This window comes from Entelurus aequoreus, linkage group LG14 (assembly GCF_033978785.1).
Source record: "Entelurus aequoreus isolate RoL-2023_Sb linkage group LG14, RoL_Eaeq_v1.1, whole genome shotgun sequence".
Lineage (NCBI taxonomy): Eukaryota > Metazoa > Chordata > Actinopteri > Syngnathiformes > Syngnathidae > Entelurus > Entelurus aequoreus.
The window spans coordinates 52,854,111-52,874,905 of record NC_084744.1 but is presented as its reverse complement, the minus strand read 5'-3'; the positions used below and the strand labels follow the sequence as shown (position 1 = coordinate 52,874,905).

Here is a 20,795-nt window from a genome sequence, read left to right as displayed (position 1 = left end):
TGTTTTATGCTAGCATTTTAGCTCATTTATTTGTTTAAACCTAAAAATCATGGCTTTTGATACTTGCCGCCATCACCGATGTTATCATGCCAACACTAATTTTGATAATTAAAACTAAAGTTGGAGATTTTGATACTTTTCGCCAAGTGTGCTAATGGTTCCCATTATAACATGTTAACATTAGCATGCAAACATTTTACGCTAGCTTTTTAGCTTCAATCAACCCCGGGCCAGAGGTTCACATCACAGATAGCAGGCCCATCAAAATATTTCTTACTACTGTACCGTTTTGTTCACTGTACTAAAGTGAAGTATGATGCTAGCTCGCACCTGTATGCAGGTTCCTGTGTGCTCGCCACACAAGCTGCAGGACAGAGCCCACCGACTGGCGGGGATGTGGGAGACCTTGGTGATAGGCTCCATCTTCTCTGGACATCCTATACTCACCTGTAACACATAGCAACGTACTGTAATCAAAAAGTGCTTTACGCCCAATCAAAACTGTAGTTAATGCTGTTCTGCTACACCATAAATATAAATATTGTATTCAGGGATGGGCACCTTTCACATTTGAATCCCAGGTACTTAGGGATCCATACCGCTACTCAACAGTTATAATTTCCTGTACTTTTGTGTGTGTTCATGCGTTAATAAATGTTTATTTGTTTAATAATAAACTCCAATTAAAATAATGTTACATTTATCTGCGATGTCCAGTTGTTATATTTAGTTTTCTTACACTCTTTAGTATCATTTGCTAGTATGCATTAATTTCAGTTTGTCCTCTGTGTGTTGCTGTAGCCAGGAAGTAGTCTTTGCCATAAAGATGAATGTGGAAGTCTTGTCTTTTGATGAGTCCTACAAAGTGTTTATACTGTAAATATTGTACTTACTACACATCATCTGTTTGATTTAGAGACGCCCGCAGTCCGATATTATCGGCCGATAAATGCTTTAAAATGTAATATCGGAAATTATCGGTATCGGTTTCAAAATTATCGGTATCGGTTTCAAAAATTAAAATGTATGACTTTTTAAAACGCAGCTGTGTACACGGACGTAGGGAGAAGTACAGAGCGCCAATAAACCTTAAAGGCACTGCCTTTGCGTGCCGGCCCAATCACATATCTACGGCTTTTCACACACACAAGTGAAGGCAAGGCATTCTTGGTCAACAGCCATACAGGTCACACTGAGGGTGACCGTATAAACAATTTTAAAACTGTTAAAAACATGCGCCACACCGGGAACCCACAGCAAACAAGAATGACAAACACATTTCGGGAGAACATCCGCACTGTAGCACAACATAAACACAACGGAACAAATACCCAGAACCCCTTGCAGCACTAACTCTTCCGGGACGCTACAATATACACCCCCCGCTACTCCCTATCCCCCCACCCCCCACAACCCCGCCCACCTCAACCTCCTCATGCTCTCTCAGGGAGAGCATGTCCCAAATTCCAAGCTGCTGTTTTGAGGCGTGTTAAAAAAAATAATGCACTTTGTGACTTCAATAATAAAAATATGGCAGTACCATGTTGGCATTTTTTTTTCATAACTTGAGTTGATTTATTTTGGAAAACCTTGTTACATTGTTTAATGCATCCAGCGGGGCATCACAACAAAATTAGACATAATAATGTGTTAATTCCACGACTGTATATATCGGTATCGGTTGATATCGGAATCAGTAATTAAGAGTTGGACAATATCGGAATATCGGCAAAAAAGCCATTATCGGACATCTCTAGTTTGATTGTAACGTTGTCGTTAGGGGAAGGAGGTGTTGAAATTGCTAATGCTAATCAGTAGCATGTTTATGGCATATCCAATGTAAATTAGCATAGAGCTAGCACATTTTGAATAGTGCAGTCTTACTTTTGAGCGCTTTCTATCAGACATGTTGGCTTTGTTTGCATGGAAAATGACAACATTAATTAGAGACAGTTTACTACGAATACGCTTGTTTGCCCGCCAAGTGTTTGAGTTTGTAACCTGACGTGGCATCACATGTAACAAAGCTCTCGAAAAATGAAATATTTTATGTAAATTGGTATCAGGTAGTACCGACAGAATTTGGATGGTGCTTATAAAAGTAACTAATGGGGTACCCATCCCTAGGCATACATACATGGTACATTTTGACACCCCTATTTCAAATGGATAAAAACTATTCTAATGTGTGGAAAATGTTTGATATCCTATCAAATATTTGTAATATAGGCTGATGAAAAGCCCGCTCACCTCAGGGATCCATAAGGCACAGCTGACGTGGACCCACTTGGTTCCACTGCGGGTGGGCTTGAGGGCGCCGCCTCTCTTGGGGCACAGCAGACACTTGGGCTGGACGCCCAGGGCGCACATCCGACACAACCAGTTGCCCTGCGGCACCTTCAGGATGCCGTAACATGCCTAGCACACAGAACCAATCTTAGACTATTCATATGATGGCACTAGGGCTGCATGATTACCAAAGGGCGCACCGGATTATAAGGTGCATTGCCGATGAATGGCCTATTTTGGAGCTTTTTTCATACAGTGGGGCAAAAAAGTATTTAGTCAGCCACCCATTGACAATCAATGGGTGGCTGACTAAATACTTTTTTGCCCCACTGTATATAAAGCGCACCAGATTATAGGGCGCAGTAAAGGAGTCATATTATTTTTATTTATTTTTTTCTAAATGTAAAACACTTCCTTGTGGTCTACATAACATGTAATGGTGGTTCTTTGGTCAAAATGTTGCATAGATTATGTTTTACAGCACATTTTAAGGACTTATGCAGATCCTAAATACAGATCAGCGGGTACCAGAAGGTAAGAAAAGTGGCTTTTGCATAATATGGCGAAACAAAACGCCAGATAATTTGTCTTATCTTATACACACACCATAATAATACTTGTATATTGAAGCACATCAAGGGGTGCGGCTTCATATCTTACCAAAGTCGCACTAAAACATTTTGATAGATTTTTGAGCGCCGTGTGTAATGTTCTATATTTTCAATGGAACATATAAAATGTTGGTGTTGTTTGCTTGAGTCGTATTGCCCTCATAGTGCAGTCTACACGTATCTCTTATGTGTGACTGCCATCTACTCGTCACCCTTATCATTGCACCATGTACCAAATAAAATTGCTTCGATTTTACGGTGTTTTACTGTTGCTATTTAACAATTGCGTGCCAAAGTTTTTACGGTAATTTTTTACAGTCTACATAGACATTTTTGGATACGACTTGCAGTATCATTTATGTTCTTACTGTATTTAAACACTGAAATATTCACCACATACTTTTTTCACTTGCTCTGATCTTGCTATCCCGCTAGGTCAGGGGTCCCCAAACTACGGCCCGCGAGCCGGATCCGGCCCACCAGCATCCAAAATCCAGCCCACAGGAAGTCCCAATTTAAAAAAAAAAGTTTTTATTTAATTTTTAATTTTTTAAATTTATTTATTTATTTTTTTCTAATCCATTTTCTACCGCTTGTTACTCTCGGTGTCTCCTAGCCGCTCAGGCAAATCATATTGTGTAAAAATAAATTTTCCCATCAATAATGTGACAATGTTAAATGTTGATGAACATCAATGTTAATTGATGTTAAAGGCCTACTGAAATGAATTTTTTTTATTTAAACGGGGATAGCAGATCTATTCTATGTGTCATACTTGATCATTTCGCGATATTGCCATATTTTTGCTGAAAGGATTTAGTATAGAACAACGACGATAAAGATTGCAACTTTTGGTATCTGATAAAAAAAAGGCTTGCCCCTACCGGAAGTAGCGTGACGTAGTCAGTTGAACATATACGCAAAGTTCCCTATTGTTTACAATGATGGCCGCACGAAGTGAGAGAGATTCGGACCGAGAAAGCGACAATTTCCCCATTAATTTGAGCGAGGATGAAAGATTTGTGGATGAGTAAAGTGCAAGTGAAGGACTAGTGGGGAGTGGAAGCTATTCAGATAGGGAAGATGCTGTGAGAGCCGGGGGTGACCTGATATTCAGCTGGGAATGACTACAACAGTAAATAAACACAAGATATATATATACTCTATTAGCCACAACACAACCAGGCTTATATTTAATATGCCACAAATTAATCCTGCATAAAAACACCTGCGTGTTTGTTATGCTAGCTCCTAGCTCCTCTGCTAGCTCCTAGCTCCATAGAACACGCCAATACAATTCAAACACCTGATCAACACACACAATCACTCAGCCCAAAAGACCGTTTACCTAACCCAAGGTTCATAAAGCTTATATATTTTTAAAAAGTTACGTACGTGACGCGCACATACGGTCAAGTTATCGAATGTTTAGCAGCCAAGGCTGCATACTCACGGTACCTGATATTCAGCTGGGAATGACTACAACAGTAAATAAACACAAGATATATATATACTCTATTAGCCACAACACAACCAGGCTTATATTTAATATGCCACAAATTAATCCTGCATAATAACACCTGCGTGTTTGTTATGCTAGCTCCTAGCTCCTCTGCTAGCTCCTAGCTCCATAGAACACGCCAATACAATTCAAACACCTGATCAACACACACAATCACTCAGCCCAAAAGACCGTTCACCTAACCCAAGGTTCATAAAGCTTATATATTTTTAAAAAGTTACGTATGTGACGCGCACTTACGGTACGGTACGTGTTATGCTAGCTCCTAGCTCCTCTGCTAGCTCCTAGCTCCATAGAACACGCCAATACAATTCAAACACATGATCAACACACACAATCACTCAGCCCAAAAGACCGTTCACCTAACCCAAGGTTCATAAAGCTTATATATTTTAAAAAAGTTACGTACATACGCAAAAAAAAGCCAAAGCTGCATACTCACAGTAGCACGTCTGCGTCTTTGTCATCCAAATCAAAGTAATCCTGGTAAGAGTCTGTGTTGTCCCAGTTCTCTACAGGCGTCTGTGTATCCAAATCAAAAGTCCTCCTGGTTAGAGTCTCTGTTATCCGAGTTCTTCCATCTTGACTGCATCTTTCGGGAATGTAAACAAAGAAGCGCCGGCTGTGTACTGTTGTTGCTGACTACGTTCGAAAAATACGTCCATTTCGCACCGACAACTTTCTTCTTTGCTTGCTTGGCTTCCTTCTCCATAATGCAATGAACATGATTGAAACAGATTCACGAACACAGATGTCCAGAATACTGTGGAATTATGAAATGAAAACAGAGCTTTTTCCTATCGGCTTCAATGTGGAAGGCATACCCGTGTTCGCCGGGCTACGTCACGCGCATACGTCATCCGCAGAGGCGTTTCGAACCGGAAGTTTAGCGGCAAATTTAAAATGTCACTTTATAAGTTAACCCGGCCGTATTGGCATGTGTTATAATGTTAAGATTTCATCATTGATATATAAACTATCAGACTGCGTGGTCGGTAGTAGTGGCTTTCAGTAGGCCTTTAAATGACAAAACGGACTAACTCGCCGGAATATAAAGACAATGTATATATATATATACATACATACATACATACATACATACATACATACATACATACATACATACATACATATATATATATATATATATATATATATGCAAACATTTTTTAACCCAATGCGGCCCCCGAGTCAAAAAGTTTGGGGACCCCCTGCGCTAGGTGATTACCTTTTTCTGACCTTAAGTCGCCCGAGGTCAGAGTTTACCAGGGACATGGTGAAAAAGTCAATATAGATTAACAGATACAGATATTTAACAGATATGGAGCATTTCAGGCTAATTTTTAATAGTTCAATTGAAGGAACATGTTGCAGAAGGCCATGTTGTGAGTTGACCAGTGAAAGGTTGTACAAACTCTTTTAAGTTAAAATTCTCATGTCTCAGAAACACAGGCATTTTGCAGATACTAGTATTGGTGTAAGGGCAGCACGGTGGAGCAGTGGTTAGCACACGTGCCGCAATGTGACAAGGCCCTGGGTTCGATTCCCGGGCTAGGGGTGTTTCTGTGTGGCGTTTGCATGTTCTCCCCATGACTGTGTGGGTTCTCACCGGGTACTCCGGCCTCCTCCCACCTCCAATGACATGCACCTGGGTATAGGCTGATTGGCAACACTAAAATTGAGAATAATTTGTTTCACTGTGAATTCCTGGCAAGCACAGCTGCCAGTATTTTACCGTAAATTCTATAGGTTTTTTTTGTAAACAGGTTAACAATATATCAGTTTTTTTCACAGTAATCAACAGTTAGCAAAACAAGTTAGTACTGTAAAATTAACGGATTCAACATCAACATACCGTAATGTCCTATACATCGTGAATGTATTTTTTACTGTGAATTCCTGGCAACCACAGCTGCCGGTATTTTACTGTAAATTGTGTGTTGTTTTTTTCAAACATATGTTTAAGTAAATAAAAAAAAGCATGTTTCTGCAGAAAGCGTAACAGTAGGCGTGCTTGGATGAGTTAGGTGTGGAAGAACAAAACCTGTAAAAAGGAATTCAAAGTTGCAAGTTGAAATCCCGACCAACCTGATGCACGCAGACGTTGCACTTGTCGCAGAAGACCATCTCGTTACCGTCCTCGCCCTCGGGCGAGCGGCACACGTCGCACACCACGTCCTCGTCGTACTCGATGCCGAGACCCTCCTCTGCCTCGATGGCCTGCTGCATCTTCTCCTCGCACACGCGCTCAAACTCCACCAGGACCACCTCCATCGTCAGCTCGTCCAGCTCTGGTTGGGCTGCAAAAAACAAATCGCATCGAGTTGACTTATTACAATTACCGTATTTTTCAGACTAAAAGGCGCATTTAAAATACTTTCCTTTTTTCTCAAAACTCGACAGTGCGCCGTATAACCCGGTGCGCCTAATGCACTGAATCATTTTGGTTGTGCTTAACGACCTCGAAGCTATTCTATTTGGTACATGGTGAAATGATAAGTGTGACCAGTAGATGGCAGTCACACATAAGAGATATGTGTAGATTGCAATATGATGGCAGTCACACATAAGAGATACGTGTAAACTGCAATATGACTCAAGTAAACAACACAAAAATGTTATATGATTCCTTTGAAAATATAAAACATTACACGCAGCGCTCAAAAATCTATCAAAATGTTTTAGTACGACTTTGGCAAGCTATGAAGCCGCACCGCGTGATGGATTCTACTGGGCTTCAACATGCGAGTATTATTATGGTGTGTCTGGTACCTGCTGACCTGTATTTGGGATCTGCATAAGTCCTGAAAATGTGAGCATGTCCGCCTTTGTAGTCCGTGCCGACGCCGTAGTCGATATGCTTCTTCTTTTTCTCTGTCTTGTTGTTATGAGCCTTTTTATCCTCCGCTGTTGCCATTTCTAATATAAAGTACCATAAAGTTCTAACTTATATCTCGCCATAAAAGCGCTAAAAACTACCGGTGTAGTGAGTCTACACAATTCACCCAAGGAACCTATGGTCCGAAAAATACGGTATTATTATTATACTCATTAGACTTATGAAGATTATATTATTTAGCTATTATTACAGTTATTTGCGATATCGTGAGTGCACACAAATCCCTGCAGAGTACGCGCTGCTTTTGTCCAATGTCAACAACTTGCCAGCACATTTTGGAAAATCAGCATCATTTTCACTAATTAACGCGCACGTCAACTTTCTAATCAAAACTTCTATTTGTTTCTTGTGTAGACCAAGCAGGAACAACAACATGCACCAATAAATCAACTATTCATTGATCAAACCACACAATTATTGAAGCGCACACCTATTTCCTGTTCCTGTCTACAGCGCTAAGATTTCTGGGTAACGTAGTATACAAAAATTACGTTAACATTCATTCATCCAGGGTAAGACAATTAAGAAAATAATTTCATTTGCATTGCTGACCGAGCGAAGAGGCAGCATTTACATGTTCGATGTGTTGAAGTGTGATGATGTTCTCGCATCGTATCTCAATTCAGTGTTTCCCATAAACTGCCAAGATACCTGTGGCGGTGGGGGCGTGGCTATGGGCGTGGTCACCATGACATCTTCGAGTAATTTGCATAATTTACTACAATGATATGATTTTCTCTAAAAAGGCTAAAAAAATTTATACTTACTAATTTATAATAACAGTTTTGTTTTAAACATCCATCCATCCATCCATTTTACAATATAATTACAACACTTTATGTACATATTTATATACAGATTTGAACAATAAGTTATGCACTGAAATATATTTATTAATTGTGGTTCTTACAAAAAAATATATCTTATAAAATATAAAAGCTAAAATGTCTCTTAAAGCTCTGCCCCTTTAATTAGTGCATACTAAATAATTTAACTTTAGCCTACTACTACAACCTTATTATTTACCAGCAACATAAAGTGAAACAGAGGCAGAGGTGTCCTGCCACAGTCAGTAACAAATAAACAGAAAACAGTAGTGGTCAAATACAAATAAGGCAACAAGAGAAGTATCCTACACTTCTCTTTTGTAAAGTAAATCTGAACAGCCTATATGGTCATCTACATCAACTATATGATTTGCCTGAAAAGCTGGACAGGACAAAAAAAAAAAAAAAAAAAGTATTTTTTTTAAAAAAAATTTCTATTTGTGGCGGACGTAATTCTTTCGTGGCGGGCCGCCACAAATAAATGAATGTGTGGGAAACACTGCATTTACCAACAAAAATCTCAACAGTTCACAAATGCTCTTAAAGTGCGCTTGTAAAAGTCTTGGAACATCAATGAATGTTTGAGATGGACAGAGACTTTTCAAATGTAAAACATACACAGAGAATGTCCGCAACTTGTGGATGACAGAGCAGACAGCGGACAATAAGGAAGCTTTTTGTGGTGTTTCTTTCTATAATTATAATCAATTACTTTTGCAAATACACCTTCTATATCGCTGTTAATTTGTCCCGACCACGCGAAATACATTTCCACAAAGCGGGAATCATAATTATGAATCTAATATTTTCATAGTTAAAGCATATAAAACTTGTCTAATGCCTTCCAGATGCGTCTTTTAACATTAAAAAAGCAACATCAAGATGAAATAACATGCTTTAGTCACCTTTACGCCGATATAGTAATGCTGTCTGAGGCTCAGCCAACCAGTGGCCACCATATTTAACAGCATGCTCTGATTGGTTTGGTCTCATTTAGTGGCCAATTCTACTGTAGTATGGTTATGGTTTGAGTTTATTTCTAAAATGCATACAATTACAACATGATACATCACTTGATATTTGTACTTCATTTAGCCATTTTCATGCTTGAAAATTATTACTTTAGGGCACAAATGTTGTAGAACGTTTTTTTTTAAATGACGCACCAATATTTGAAGCGCTATGTAGCGAGGGGTGACTGTATTACCGGCACTTCTAATGAATTAAAACAGTACAGTAATTTTAAAATGATTAGACTTAGAGAAATTTTAATGATCCACAAGGGAAATTGTTCCACACAGTAGCTCAGTTACAATGATGGAAAGTGTAAGGATGGAAAGGACAATGCAGGTATAAATAGACTAAATATAGCGATATAAAATATAACATATGTACGTAATATTTACATAATATATGTACAGTATATTATACATACTGATATATTATATTATGTCTATATCATATATACAATATATAATAATTATTTATTTTTGTATTTATTATGTGCTTTTACTGCCATCTAGTGTCTACTTTGAAATCTGTCTACTATACAACGAGTAAAAATGCAGGATTTGTTTTACAATTTGTGCTGAAATCCTGCCTGTATTTGTTGAGGTTAAGGATACAAGGAACCCTTAAAACACTGATAAAAAATTCATAAAATCAAAAATGTATTCAATGTTATTGAAAAGAAATAGGTCTAAAAAAAATGGCAACATTTGCCGCAGCTTTCTGAAAAAGAAAAAAAAAAAAAAAAAGCCTGCGGAATCTTGGAAGGACTTATTCATAATTAAAATTATTAGTACTATCAGCTAATAGAACTTTAGCCCGATGCTAACAGTCAAATCAGGAAATAGGGGCAAAGGTTGTGGCACTCACCCATGTGACTGAACTCTTGGTTGGCGAGGTCCAGCCAGGACACGTCGGTGTCGTCCAGGTCGTAGCAGCTGTACAGTGGGCCTGGCGCAGGCCGGGGCGAGGGGTTGAGCACAGCTGTCGACTCTGGCAGTAGCCTGAAACCAAAAAGCTTAGCGTTAAAAACGACGCAGACCAGACATTCTTCTTCTTTGTGTGGGAAGTAATGGTTCCAGTCGAGGTGTGTACCATCCTTTCGATCAGTAGGCCAGCTACTTAGCTACTTATCAAAGGACCAAGTCCAGGTGAACTACCTCATATTTATATAAACATAAAGCTAGCTTGTATGCGCTGGTTTTCGGAGACCTATATTTTGTTAACGCAGGCAGGATGGACCAGCACTTTTATTGCGAACACGAGAACTGTACGGTCATTTTTTATACTTTCGATGGCAAGTGTTCGGGAGAGAGAGTCTGTGTTGAAATAAAAAGTGTTTCTGGCATCCCTGCCTGTCAGATTTTTCTTCAAACTGAGCTTGTAGCAGCCAGCAGTCATCTCATAAGACCCTCGGTTGCCGTGTATGTCAATCAAGTGAGGAATGTGACATCGTAGGGAAGATCGATGATAGGTAAGACCACAGGGCCGTCATCAACTGCTTATAGACCATGTACCGCATTTGGAAGACTGTAAAGGAGGAAAGATGATATGAGGTTTGTTCTTCTGCTCCAGTCTCACAGACCACTGTTGGAGTTCAACGCCAGTTCGAAGGCGTTCTTCCACTCCATGTTCCATCCTAACATTAACCCTCTTCCGCTCCATGTTCCATCCTAACATTAACCCTCTTCCGCTCCATGTTCCATACTAACATTAACCCTCTTCCAATTCAAGTTCCATACTAACACTAACCCTCTTCCGCTCCATGTTCCATACTAACATTAACCCTCTTCCAATCCATGTTCCATCCTAACTTTAACCCTCTTCCGCTCCATGTTCCATCCTAACATTAACCCTCTTCCGCTCCATGTTCCATACTAACATTAACCCTCTTCCAATCCATGTTCCATACTAACACTAACCCTCTTCCGCTCCATGTTCCATACTAACATTAACCCTCTTCCAATCCATGTTCCATCCTAACTTTAACCCTCTTCCACTACAAGTGTCATCATAACCCTAACCCTTCTTCCACTCCATATTCCATCCTAACCCTAAACTCAACCCTGACTCTTCTTCCCCTCTATGTTCCATCCTAACATTATCCCTCTTCCACTCCACGTTTCATCCTAACACTAACCCTCTTCCACTCCAATTTTAATCATAACCCTAACCTTTCTTCCACTCCATGTTCAACCCTAACCCAAAACTCAAATCTGACTCTTCTTTCTCTCCATGTTCCATCATAACATTACCCCTCTTTTACTCCATGTTCCATCCTAACATGGACACTTCTTCCACTCCATGTTCCATCGTAACTCATGTTCCAATGAACAATTTCCCTTGTGGATCATTAAAGTTTGTCTAAATCTAAGTCTAAGTCATCCTAAAACTAACCTCAACCCTAACTCTCTTCCCCTCCATGTTTCAGCCTAACACTAACCTCAACCCTATCCCTCTTCCCCTCCATGTTCCATCCTAACACTAACCTCAACCCTAACCCTCTTCCACTCTGTTTCATCCTAACACTAACCCTTCTTCCCCTCCATGCTCCATCCTAACACAAACCCTCTTCCCCTCCATGTTCCATCCTAACACTAACCCTCTTCCACTCTATGTTTCATCATAACACTAACCCTTGTTCCACTCCATGTTCCATCCTAACCCAAAACTCAACCCTGACTCTTCTTTCTCTCCATGTTCTATCCTAAAATTAACACTTCTTCCACTCCATGTTCCATCGTAACTCATGTTCCATCCTAACACTAACCTCAACCCTAACTCACTTCCCCTCCATGTTTCATCCGAACACTAACCTCAACCCTAACCCTCTTCCCCTCCATGTTTCATCCTAACACTAAACCTCTTCCACTCCATGTTTCATCCTAACACTAACCCTCTTCCACTCCAAGTTCCATTCTAACATTAAACCTCTTCCACTCCATTTATGTGTATGTTTGTATACATATATGTGTATCCTTGGTTTCATTTTTTTCATAACACTTTACTGTATTTGTTTACGTGGGTGTGTGTGTATCTGACATCGCATGGACAACGATAAGACCTTCTGGAGGAAAGTCCTGTGGTCAGATGAAACAAAAATTGAGCTGTTTGGCCACAATACCCAGGAATGTGTTTGGAGGAGAGAAGGTGAGGCCTTTAATCCCAGGAACACGACTTCTACCGTCAAGCATGGTGGTGGTAGTATTATGCTCTGGGCCTGTTTTGCTGCCAATGGAACTGGTGCTTTACAGAGAGATTACCTGGTTGGGTCTTGGGCACAGTTGGGTGTTCCAACCGGACAATGACCCCAAACACACGTCAAAAGTGGTAAAGGAATGGCTAAATCAGGCTAGAATGAAGGTTTTAGAATGGCCTTCCAAAAGTCCTGACTTAAACGTGTGTACAATGCTGAAGAAACAAGTCCATGTCAGAAAACCAACACATTTAGCTGAACTGCACCAATTTTGTCAAGAGGAGTGGTAAATAATTCAAGCAGACGCTTATGGATGGCTACCAAAAGCGCCTTATTGCAGTGAAACTTGCCAAATATTAACATTGCTGTATGTATACTTTTGACCCAGCAGATTTGCTCACATTTTCAGTAGACCCATAATAAATTCATAAAAGAACCAAACTTCATGGAAGTCTTTTGTGACCAACAAGTATGTGCTCCAATCACTCTATCACAAAAAAACAAGAGTTGTAGAAATAATTGGAAACTCAAGAGAGTCATGACATCATGTTCTTTACAAGTGTATGTAAACTTATATATACTTTTTTTCTCCACTAATTGTTAAGCTTAGTCTTATTGAAATGTGTCTTTTTATTGTCTCCTTCCCCCTGTTGTTTGTGGTGTTCTGTGGGCATTTGCATTGCCAACATTTCAATGTATACTGCTGTATATGTGTAGTAAAAATTGAAAATCCTAAATAAATCTTAAATAGAAAATAAAAAAAGGACTGTAAAGATCCTCTATATGTGTGCAAAAAGTGAAGTGGTGAACTTTGTCTGCTCTTTATCGCCTCCAGTTTGAAATGTCTCAACAAGGACAGGAAATGAGGTTGAGAACTCTGCAGGACCCGGTGGGAGCCAATCGGGTCATGTGACATGACCGAACACAACAACTTTGTTGTTGTTGTCGTCGTTTGGCCACCGCAAACTCCCTCTTTAGCAGCAGTTACATCTTCTTGAGAAATGAAATTGATTATTCATTTATAGCTCAGTATAATTGTCAAATAGGTGAAGGCCATGCTGAATATGGGAAGATTTTTTTCATAACTCCGTAGCTTGCTAGCTTGTGCACGCTAGCTTCCTGAGACTCTTATTTTGTTAGCTCAGGCAGGATGAAGCAGGGCTTTTATTGTGAAGACAGGAACTGTGCAGTCTGTCTTTAGAGTTTTGACGGCAGGTACGGCGCGAGAGTCTGTTGAAATAAAAAGTGTTTTCTCGCCTTCCTGTCTGTCATTTTTTCTTAATAATGATCTGGCAGCAGCCAGAAGACCATCGGGTGCCGTGAATGTCAATCAAGTGACGAAAGTGACATCTTGGCGAAGATTGATGATTGCTAATTTTTAGGTGTATTTTTTCAATGTCTGGCTGGCGATTGACTGACACACCCTCCACTATCGAACAGTAGCTCGCGATCGAGGTAATGCGCACCCCTGGTATATCATTAAAAAAACCCGCAGAACTCATATTTTTAACGCAGAAATTATTGTTTAAAAACGCGGAAATGTCACGTGTCTGCAAATGTGTGTCATCAGAGGGACTTGAAGATAAATAATGCTTTTGAAAATGGAAGTTGTGCAGCATAAATCTTTCATAATCGACTCATTTGTTTACATCTTCAAAACCCTAAAGATGGCGGAAACACTAGTGTTGCTATTTTGTTCTTTTTTTATATTTGTATTTTACCTCAATGAAAGGCTGTGACATAACACCAATAACAAGCACTAAGTCAGGGGTAGGCAAGCCAAAATGTTGAAAGAGCCATATTGGACCAAAAATACAAAAAAAATATCTGTCTGACATTATATACGTGTCTATATTAGGTATATTAGCCTACTATCAAAATGACTATGTGTCGCAGGCTGACGCAAATATGTTGAAATGTAATATTTATTCTACACATTTTAACAACATTCGAAATAATTAGTAAAATGAAGGCTTCTCAGAGGGTGAGATAACTCCTGGAAATTACTGGCTCAGAAATGCCAGAGGTATAGATGTGTGTGTCCAAGTTAAAGGAAACGGCAGGCTGTCTTCTTCTAATGGATTTATTACAATGTTTGCAAGCTGGGTAACTTTTGCTGTGGTCTGGAACAACATGGCCCACAAACAACGATCTGAAATGCAGCCAATATTACATGCAGATCATTTTTCAGGAGACATGCAAATATAAATTGAATTAAGAGGACTCAAAGGAAATTTTGGTGGTAGCGGGGGAGTATTTTGTAGCGTCCCGGAAGAGTTAGTGCTGCAAAGGGTTCTGGGTATTTGTTCTGTTGTGTTTATGTTGTGTTACGGTGCGGATGTTCTCCCGAAATGTGTTTGTCATTCTTGTTTGGTGTGGATTCACAGTGTGGCGTATATTTCTAACAGTGTTAAAGTTGTTTGTACGGCCACCCTCAGTGTTACCTGTATCGCTGTTTATCAAGTATGCGTTGCATTCTCGTGTGTGTGCGTGCAGAAGTCGCACATTTCTTGTGAGTGGGCCGGCACGTTGTTAGAATGGATGAAAAGCGGACGTGACGACAGCTCGTAGAGGACGTTAAAGGCAGTGCCTTTAAGGCACGCCCCCAAGACTGTCGTCCGGGTGGACTACGAGATATAATGACTGATGAACACCTTCGTTCGATAATGAAGGTTGCCTCTAAGGCTGAAACGACGCGTCGACGTAGTCGACGTCATCGGTTACGTAAATACGTCGACGCCGTTTTTGTGCGTCGACGCGTCGCATAATGACGTCACACTACCGTCATGGCGAAGCGCAAAGCAGACGATCAAAGAAGACGATGCGAGCGGTGCGAGCGAGGGGGGAAAAGCATGCCAAAAGTGGTCAAAAGTGTGGGAGTATTTCAATAAACGGCCTAATAATGTTGTTGTATGCACACTGTGTCGAGCGGAAATGGCCTATCATAGCAGCACAACGGCTATGAACGAACATTTGAAAGAAAACCATCAACTAGTCAATCGTCCGCGCGAGCATACGTTGTCATCATTACACAAAAACATGAATGTGTCATTTGTATCTGCTAGGGGTGTAACGGTACGTGTTTTGTATTGAACCGTTTCGGTACGGGGCTTTCGGTTCGGTACGGGGGTGTACCGAACGAGTTTCTAAGCTAAAGTCTTAGCAAGCTGCTTTGCTCCGTCTGCCTCTGTCTCAGCACGCAGCATTGTCCCACCCACACAACCATCTGATTGGTACACACAAAGCATTATCAGCCAATCAGCAGTGCGTATTCAGAGCGCATGTAGTCAGCGCTTCAGGGTGGAGCAGATAGGTGTTTAGCAGGTGAGCATCAGGCAGCGGACTCTCCCCAAATGATAATAAACACCTCCCAGTCAACTACTAGTAACATCACTATGAGCCCGTTGACCTTCTAGAAACTTAAACTGCAGCTCAGCTCACTCGCAATCCTGGCTTGAGGTGAAGGCTAATTAGCTCTCAGTTCCAGCCACATCGACCCCTTCTGAGCGCCTATTTTCAGCTGCTGGGAATATTGTAAATAAGAAAAGAACCAAAGCATGTAGACATGCTAACCTTTCTTCATTACAACTGTTAGACACTCACTGGAATTAGTAGAATTGGTTATTGTGTACTGTGTTGGACTGGATGTTTATTTTGCACATTTTAAAAGCAATACTTAATGTTTACAGTGCTCCAGAATATTTAGATTGGCACTTTTTTGTATTGGATGTTTATCTTTATTTTTGCACATTTTAGCAAATAAGCAATACTTTCACTTTTGTTGAAATGTTTACACTGTTGTTACAGAATATTTCGTTTTGCACTTTTTTGTATTGGATGTTTATCTTTATTTTTGCACATTTTAAAGCAAAATAAGCAATACTTTTACTTTTGAAATGCTTATACTATTGCAGAATATTAAGATTTGCACTGGATGTTGACTCTTATATTTGCACATTAAAAAGCAAATAAGCTACTTTTAATTTTGTTAAATTTTAAAAGTTTTAAATGTTTACATTGTTACAGAATATTTAGTCATGTTGTTGTCAATGTTGACTGGGTGGCCATACTTCTTTTTTTTTGTAAATAAAAGCCATGCCTTTTGAAAAAACGGGCCTACATTTATTTTTTCATCTTCATTTTGAATAAAAAAATAATCGGTAAAAGGAAAAATAATCTATAGATTAATCGAAAAAATAATCTATAGATTAACCGATTAATCGAAAAAATAATCTATAGATTAATCGATAGAAAAATAATCGTTAGCTGCAGCCTTAGTTGCCTCAGCTCCAAGCCTGAGCCTTGACATTAATGAACTAGCATCCAAGAAAAGATGGCAGGTATCTGGCTTGGGCACATCAGATTAGATCAGTGTGTTGCAAACTGAGCAGTTTAAAGTCCTGAATGGTTGGTTTATTCATTGTTATTTTATTTTCAAATGTATTAGCCTGTGGAAAAAGTTAATGTTGATATTTACCTCAGAAGGCTGCAAATAGAAAAGAGGCATTACATTTTTATTTAAATTGTATTTGATATGCCATTGATATTTTTTAATTATTATTATTATTATTTGAAACTCGATTTTGCATGTCACTATAAAGTTATATAAGCCTTGCTTGTTCAATATTCAATGCAAAACTTGTTTGGGTCCCTATTAAAAGGTTAATTTGTTCAACCCTGGCCCGCGGCTTTGTTCAGCTTTAAATTTTGGCCCACTCTGTATTTGAGTTTGACACCCCTGCCGTAAAGTATGATTCACATTCAGAATTTTCCATCCTTCTATATATGGTAGTTGGAGTTGCAGACAACTTCATTACTGCTAAATAGCAGTTTTCAGTAATGTCACAGAAGATGCAGGATTTGCTTTAACATTGAAGTGGTGAAACTTTCTATAAGAGGACAGCTGTAGTGCTGTATTCTGAGGATCATGTCATATTTAATTTGAACTTTTTTTTTTTTTAATAAATGGTCCTCAGTAGTCACGTACAAATTTGTGTGAATTATGCAAAATTATTAAAATGTGGTCCCCATGAACCATATTAACTCTTTTTCCCCAGGGTCCCCAGTAAGAATGATCAGCACATTACTTCATCAATCCAGAGATTTGAAGGCCTACTGAAACCCACTACTACCGACCACGCAGTCTGATAGTTTATATATCAATGATGAAATCTTAACATTGCAACACATGCCAATACGGCCGGGTTAACTTATAAAGTGCAATTTTAAATTTCCCGCCACACTTCCGCTTGAAAACGTTTTATTATGCTGACATATGCGTGTGACGTCACGAGGACAAGGGAAGTATTCGGAGCCGGAAAAATCCTATACACAAAGCTCTGTTTTCATTTCATAATTCCACAGTATTCTGGACATCTGTGTTGGTGAATCTTTTGCAATTTGTTTAATGAACAATGGAGGCTGCAAAGAAGAACGTTGTAGGTGGGATCGGTGTATTAGCGGCTGGCTGTAGCAACACAACAAGGAGGACTTTGTTGGATAGCAGACACTAGCGCCGGCGACCTCACCTTGACTTCCTACGTCTCCGGGCCGCCGACCGATTCGTCGATCGCTGGAACGCAGGTGAGCACGGGTGTTGATGAGCAGAGGAGGGCTGGCTGGCGTAGGTGGAGCGCTAATGTTTTTATCATAGCTCTGACGAGCTGCCGTTGCTAAGTTAGCGTCGTTAGCAACAGCATTGCTAGGCTTCGACAGGCGTCGAATACACATCAACCGTGTATTTACATGTCCAGTGTTTGGTTTGGTGTCTCCTGATAGTAGTATTGTTGAACTTCTGTCTATCCTTCCAGTCAGGTATTTATTTATTTAGTGTCTATCTGCATTTGAGACAGATGCTATCACGTTAGCTCATGCTAAAGAGCTTCGTCGATGTATTGTCGTGGAGATAAAAGTCACTGAATGTCCATTTCGCCTTCTCGACTCTCATTTTCAAGAGGATATAGTATCCGAGGTGGTTTAAAATACGAATCCGTGATCCACAATAGAAAAAGGAGAGAGTGTGGAATCCAATGAGCCAGCTTGTACCTAAGCTACGGTAAGAGCGAAAAAAGATATCTCTTGAACTGCATTCTAGTCCGTCACTCTAACGTTCCGCATCCACGAATCTTTCATCCTCGCTCAAATTAATGGAATAATCGTCGCTTTCTCGCTCCAAATATCTCTCGCTCCATTGTAAACAACGGGGAATTGTGAGCAGCACTACCGCTTGTGACGTCACGCTACTTCCGGTAGGGGCACGGCTTTTTTTTTATCAGCGAGCAAAAGTTGCGAACTTTGTCGTCGATTTTCTCTACTAAATCCTTTCAGCAAAAATATGGCAATATCGCGAAATGATCAAGTATGACACATAGAATGGATCTGCTATTCCCGTTTAAATTTAAAAAAATCATTTCAGTAGCCCTTTAAAGACGTGTATGAGCTAACTGGGCAGTGGCCATTTTACCTCATTTTTTTTATGCCTCCACAACCTGTAGAAAGGGTGGTCCCCCCAAGTGATGATCAAAAACTTGGTCCCCATTCCAAATGATAACCAGAATGTGTGTTTGTGTGTGTGTGTGTGTGTGTGTGTGTGTGTGTGTGTGTGTGTGTGTGTGTGTGTGTGTGTGTGTGTGTGTGTGCTTGTGCATGCGTTTGTGAGCTGCCATTTTGTCCTGTGGTTGAGATGCCAGTACAGTGTGCTTGTTGTCATGGATATGAGTCAGAGTTATTAACATTACTACGCTAAGGCACTGCAGGCTACCACACACACACACAAACGCATGCGCGCACACACACACAAACACAAACACACAAACACTGGTGGTCTGTAAACTCCCACAGTGTCTCCACAAACAAGCCCCGCCCCAGCACGCTAGCCTGAGAAATGTGCAAATAATGTTTGACAAAAGGTGAGGAAAGAAAAGGGGGGTCTGGGGGGGGGGGATGCAGTGTTTGGGAAAACAGGGCCGGCGGGAATGTTTTCATTCATATCTTCCGCTCGGTTAGTTGGGAAAGAGACGCAGTGGGAGGAGCTGACATGTTTTGTTGGCACAGTCAGGAAGTAAACATCCCCAGCAGCCCTTCTTTAAACGCATACTACTATCCAGCCATCCATTTCCTACCGCTTGTCCCTCTCGGGGTCGCTCTCGTGTACTTATCTACTACTACTTCCATTCATACTTTGTCTATGGGAGTGTACACAGTACTTTTAGTAAACACTACGGTGTGTTTGTAGCTTTAATGCAAATGAGCTGTGTGTGTCTCAAAGAGGCGTTATTGTGTACTTGATCCACTTTTTACAAACACTGTAATAGATGCAACACTAGCATAGCTACGAGAGCAACATGCTAACATTACATTTCACCATCATGCGAGTTATATCTCCCACATCTGTAACTAAATGAAGGAGCTTTATTTTAGGATGTGTAGCAAAGCCTTATTTTCTATTATCATAATACAAATATATATATATATATATATATATCAAACCGGTCAAAATGAAAGAGTTAATTCAGGTGATTATTAATGACCTGAATTAACTCTTTCATTTTTTTGTAAATAATCACTGATTAATTACAAAAAAATCATGGCATTATTTATGTAACCACATATATTAATCATGCAATTCATTTTGAGCATACAAGCTCTTTTACCTTGATCAGATCAACAATGCATACGTCAGAACAAAAATAAGTGAGGAGACTCCGACTGGGGGTGTCACACATATATATACCATAATATCCGGACTATAAGCCGCTACTTTTTCCCCTCGTTCTGGTCCCTGCGGCTTATACAAGGGTGCGGCTTATTTACGGCCTGTTCTTCTCCGACACCGACGAAGAGGATTTCGGTGGTTTTAGTACGCAGGAGGAAGACGATGACACAATGATTAAAGACTGACTTTTCATATACCGGTAGGCTGGTTATTTTGATAACGTACAGGCGAGTACTTTGTATTACTTTGCACCGTTGTATTATTTGTACTCTGCACGAATGCTGTTCGCCATGTCAAAGATGTGAAAGTTTGATTGAATGATTGAAAGATTTATTGTTAATAAATGGGACGCTTTGCGTTCCCAAACAGTCATCTCTGTCCCGACAATTCCCTCCGTGGTAGCAGGAACCCCTATATACTACGGTAATTACACATCAAAACCCTGCGGCTTATAGTCGGGTGCGGCTTATATATGGAGCAATCTGTATTTTCCCCTAAATTTAGCTGGTGCGGCTTATAGTCAGGTGCGGCTTATAGTCCGGAAATTACGGTACACATTTATAAAGCTACAAACATATATACTGAAAATATATATAAATATATATACACACATAAATGTATATATATATATATACACACATATATACTGTATATGCATTTACACCCAAACAACCCCCTTCCCCGGTCCACTCCCCCTGGAGAGTCACCACCTTAACTAACAAATTCTCT

The 20,795-nt window shown here is 40.0% G+C and overlaps 1 protein-coding gene across 1 annotated transcript in view; it reads right to left on the bottom strand.

Annotated features, from left to right (window-relative positions):
- jade2 (jade family PHD finger 2) overlaps positions 1 to 20,795 on the bottom strand; it is a 133,906-nt gene that overhangs the window by 22,500 nt on the left and 90,611 nt on the right. The window contains exons 6-9 of the mRNA XM_062070165.1: positions 10,027 to 10,160; positions 6,511 to 6,722; positions 2,251 to 2,418; positions 331 to 447 (exon numbers count right to left, since the gene is read on the bottom strand). Coding sequence (XP_061926149.1) covers positions 331 to 447; positions 2,251 to 2,418; positions 6,511 to 6,722; positions 10,027 to 10,160 — 631 coding nt within the window. The remainder of the gene's footprint in view (positions 1 to 330; positions 448 to 2,250; positions 2,419 to 6,510; positions 6,723 to 10,026; positions 10,161 to 20,795) is intronic.